Raw genomic sequence first — 4,585 nt, forward strand, 5'->3', positions numbered from 1 at the left:
CAGCAGGACAAGCCCCCACGGGGTCTCTCCTGGATTCACCTCCCTCCTTGCTGCCTCTCTGACTGGTACGGCACAGATTCCCCAGGGCTGGGCCCTTTCCCCCAGGCCCCCACTGTTAACACATTTCTGAGGGGCAGCAAAGATCTCCCGACTGAGCTCCTGCCCTGGCAGAAGGCGGGCGGCAAGCGCAGCAACTTTGCAGAGAGGAGCCGCAGCCTGGTCCCTCAGTCCCCAGAGCCAGGGCTGGCTGCCGAGGCATGTGTGGTGGTGGCAGGGGAGCTGGTCCCAATCCATTCATTACACTTCCTCCCTGCCACTGCGCCCAAGACCAGCCACTGAATATATCTTTGCCTTGAGGGACAAGGGGGTGTGGGATCCCCCCCTGTAAATGCCCCCTTCCCCTCAGGTGGTGCTAGAGGACACTCAGGGCCCCATGCTTCTGCTGTAGGTTTGGCTAGGGGCCCCTGGCGACCCTTCCGTGGGTCCTAGGGTGTTGGCAGCCCCCTGGGCAGAGCTGGGAGAGGCACAGCACAATTACAGCCCCCCCATGTACACCTGGGAGCTCGGAGGTGCCTGCACACAGCGACCAGCCAGAGCTTGTGCCCTGGAGAGCAAACCTGTCACTGGCAGATAATTAAGGGCTTGATTTGGAACCAAACTGAATGCGACTTGCCTGGGCACCCTGTCCCTCCTTGGAGCCCTCGAGGCAAAATGACAGATACCTGTCCTCAAAGTTGCTCTGTGCTTGGCAGGCTGCTCCTGCAGCTGATGACACGGGGGTCCGAGGAGAGCTGCCTGCCCCCAGCCCCTCTCACCTTTTTCTTTCGGTCCCGGGAGCGGTTCCTGCGTTTGCGGTTGGTTTCCTCCTTCTCCTTCTGCTCCTGCAGAGCCTGCGCCTCAATGTCCTTAATCTTTTTCAGTTGCTTGGCTGCCTGAGCCATGGTGGGTCAGGGCTGCAGTCCTCCTTGCACAGTTCCCCCGGTCCCCGCACAGAAGGTCCTTTCCCTCACCTCGGACACTGGTGACCCTGACCAGCAACGATGGGGAGATGAGGAGCAGATTGCCAGCCCCGAAGGGCAGCTGATGCCTCCAGCTAGTTGCTAGATAAAGTCCAGGACACCTTTATGAAAAGGCACGAATAATCCCAAGCCCGGCTGCTCCAGGGGTTCTGTGCACCATTGCAGCAGAGCCCGACCGCACTGGCTCATCATTCAGAGTCCTCCTGGTGGGACGGGAAGCGTGGCTGGTGCTGTGTGCTCCCCCCTCACTGCCTCTCCTGCCGCATCGGGGCAATGCAGACAGCTGGCCACCAAAAGGAAAATAACTCTCAGCAGTTAGTGCCTGATGACAATAGCGAGGCAGCGAGATGAGAAGGCCAGCGCATTTCCTCTCGGCTCCCCGTAGCAAAGCCGTAGCCTGTACAGTCAGGCAATGGCTTTACCACTGCAGTGCTGCTGATGCAGGCACATTTTCCAGTCTCTCCCATCCTCTCCCTCTCACTCACTCTCTGTGCAGCAGCAGCAGCACCAGCACCAGCATCGCTTGCTTGCTCTCTGGGCTCCAATTCGGTCTCCTTTCAGGGACAGTGATGGGGAATTGCTGCTCACGCTCGGGAGACTGGCAGCCTCTCTGCTTGGAAAACAGGCACTACTGCAAAGGACGTGCCAAGTACTAGAGCAAAGTGCAGCTCAGCAGCATCTTCTCCACACGGTGCCTCTGCTGAATGAGAAGCCTGGGGAGGGGAGGGATCTTGGCTGTGAATGGGAGACAACAACCCTGGGCTCAATCTCCCTGTTGGCAGCCCCGCACCAGAAAAGTCAACCGCAGTTCCCAAGCTGGCTTGTGCCTGCTTGGTGCCACCTAGCAGAGCCTGGGTTCTGGCACAAGGTCCCTGGGTGAGCTCCAAGCAGGTCAGTGCCCCTGCCCCATGCCCCCCATTTCACCTGCATTTACCTGTCTGAGCTGCAAGTGCTGATATGTGGAGAGCTATGTCTCTGAGCCAATCAGCCTGTGGCCAAGGTCACAGGGGCTCTTTGACCTGGGGCCTAGCTGCCTCCCCCAGTAGCGACTCACTTCTCACTGGGGCTGGTGTCATGGATGTGTCTGCTCCCACACATCTGTCATGTCCCCTCTCCCTGGCCCTGGCCCCCTGCCTCCACAGGCAACTCTGTCCATTGCTTGCCCCCTGCCACCCAGCCATTTGGGTCCCCACCCATGCAGACTATCTCTTGGGCCACATGCATTCCTGTCACCCACCCCTTCCTGGTTTGCAGAGGCCCCAGCAGAAGGATGCAAAGCACAGAGCAGTTGGAATGGTCCCTGCAATGCCCAGGATCCAGCTGCATTGGCCATGTGCCCAAAGCCTTGTCTCTGCTGCACAAGATCTGTGAGGTGGGGGACTGGGGGCAGTCTTGGAGTCAGGGACAGGATGCACACACGGTACAGCCCACCGAACACCATTCCTGGTGCCATGCCTCTGCATTCCTGGTGCCATGCCTCTGCAGCTCCACACACCACCACTGCTACACCCTGCAAGCCCACTTCAAAGGGAGCCAGCCCTGCCCCGGGGATGAGCTCTGTAGTGTGGCGAGGGTCCTTTCAATGTTACTCATGGGACACGTCCCATGTTACTCACCTGTGGGGAGTGATGGGGGATCCTTCAGAGATCTGCCGAGGTCCTAATGCACAGGCTCTGCCTCCCGGAATACCTGCTGCCTTGGGCCCTACTGGACACACTTCTCTGCACTGACCTCTTCTCTGCCAAGTTTCCTTGCTCCACACACAGCAGTGCTAGAAGCAGAAAGAGCAACTTCACCCGAGGGGCTTGCAGAGACGCCTGGGAGGCCAAACCTTCTGGGGGTCCAGCAGATGGTGAGGAATGGGACACGCTCTCTGTGCACTGCTTGTGTCACATGCCTGATGCCCAGGAGGATAAATGACACACTTAATTCCAGATAAAGCCAGGCACCACAACAGAGCAATGCAGTGCAGCAGGGACACACACACGAGAGCCTTTACACAAAGGGAATGTGTCAGGTTCACAGAAGCCCTTGTACCCACAACCTTGCCCCATCCTGGGTGAGGGGTTTGGCCACGGCCTCATGGAAGGAGAAGCAGATCACAGGCAGTCCCAGGAGGACTTGCACAAGGGCTGGGTGAATTGCCATGGGATCTGTGCATCAGGCTTCCCTAATTCCGAAGGCCGGCTTGCTCCCCCACCTGGAAATGCTGGAGGAGAACCCTCCTGAGAGACCGGCAGCCCCTCCCTGCACTCTCATCTTGGGCCAGGGACAACATCCCCTGCAGCACCAGGCTCTGGGTCCTGCAGTAAGAGGCTGACTCACCTGCAGGATGGAGAATTAACTCCTGGATGTCTCTGATGGGCAGGGAACAGCCCTTGGGAAACTCTGAGCAGGCTGCACCCTCCCTTGTCACTGCAGGAGCAGTACAGTTGCAGGGGGAAGCCTGAGCCTGTGCCCTCTTGAGGGAGCTGCTGAAATCCACCCTGGGCCTTGGCTAACGAGCCCAGGAGGCACCCTGCAGCTCTGGTCCTTAGAGCTGTCCCTCGGCTCCCAGTGCTCCAATCACCAGGGACCTCCTCCTCCCAACGCAAGTGTGGAAAAAACAGGAGCCAGGACCTTGTGCCCAGGGCCCCTCAGTGCAGCAGCATATCACAGTAAGCAAAACCCTGCAGTGCTGCCATGACACCAGCTCACCTGCTAAGTCAGGATACTCAGCTGCAGCCCCATCAAAGCTATTGCGACCCATGACATTAGGGAAGCTGGACTTCTCGTCTCTTCTGGCGATGCAAAGGAGGAAGGAGACATACTGCACACCGAAGGGATGGCTGAGGTCTGGCCGGGAGTGTAGGGTCACCCGTCTCCATCACCAGCCTTGCAGGTTATCATGTATCCTTGCAGCCGTACCTCCTGCACTTGAGAGGAAGCAAGAGAGCCTCAGCTTCTCCTCTGATAATGCACAAGAACTTCTAGCTCTCATGGCTGCAGAGAAAAACCTAAAAACACGGTGCGACAGTGAACCGGCGGCCCAGAAATAATGGGAAACAAATGCAACCTCTGGCCATGCTAGAGCCTGGGCCATGAGAGTTGAGCTCCAGGCTGGTAACGCTGGGTTTGCAGCCCAACTGTGTCAGCGCTGCCTCAGCTTCCCTGGCCACAGGACAACAGTGGATCCTCTGGAGCAGCCCAGGAAAGCCTGGAGCACGGGGTGAAGGGTGGCCAGTGCTACACGAGGAGGCCAGGCAGGAGCAAGCAGCTCTCCAAACACAGCGGGGAAGCAAACTAGGTCAGGAGACAAGAATTCTTCAGGCTTTAAATGTATGGTTCAGGCCACCAGCCCTGATCTGGGCACAGAGGAGGGGGAGGGCTGGGCGTAGAGGCTTCTCTTGGCTTCGGGGCGGGTGCCACAGCATCCCCAGGGCCCACAGCGGCTGCTCTGGAGTCCTCTGCAAGCCAGAGTTAACCAGGCACAACCAGCCTCTTCCAGAGCTCCAGGCTGGGGCTCTTAGCACAGTTGCCTGTGCAGGGCCAGCCCGGGAGTGGGGGCTGAGCAAAGCACCTGCCGG

The 4,585-nt window shown here is 58.8% G+C and overlaps 1 protein-coding gene across 8 annotated transcripts in view; it reads right to left on the reverse strand.

Moving 5' to 3' along the window:
- ANK1 (ankyrin 1) overlaps positions 1 to 1,175 on the reverse strand; it is a 47,909-nt gene extending 46,734 nt beyond the window's left edge. For 5 of the 8 annotated variants that reach the window (XM_025203424.1, XM_025203422.1, XM_025203423.1 and 2 more), the window contains exon 1: positions 816 to 1,166. In XM_025203424.1, coding sequence (XP_025059209.1) covers positions 816 to 941 — 126 coding nt within the window. In that variant the 5' untranslated portion in view covers positions 942 to 1,166. Of the gene's footprint in view, positions 1 to 815 lie in introns of all 8 variants that reach the window. The other 3 variants (XR_003093916.1, XM_025203427.1, XM_025203425.1) reach the window with 3 other exon arrangements.
- Between the last annotated feature and the right edge of the window lie 3,410 nt (positions 1,176 to 4,585).

This window comes from Alligator sinensis, unplaced genomic scaffold (assembly GCF_000455745.1).
Source record: "Alligator sinensis unplaced genomic scaffold, ASM45574v1 scaffold98_1, whole genome shotgun sequence".
NCBI classification, from domain to species: Eukaryota; Metazoa; Chordata; order Crocodylia; family Alligatoridae; genus Alligator; species Alligator sinensis.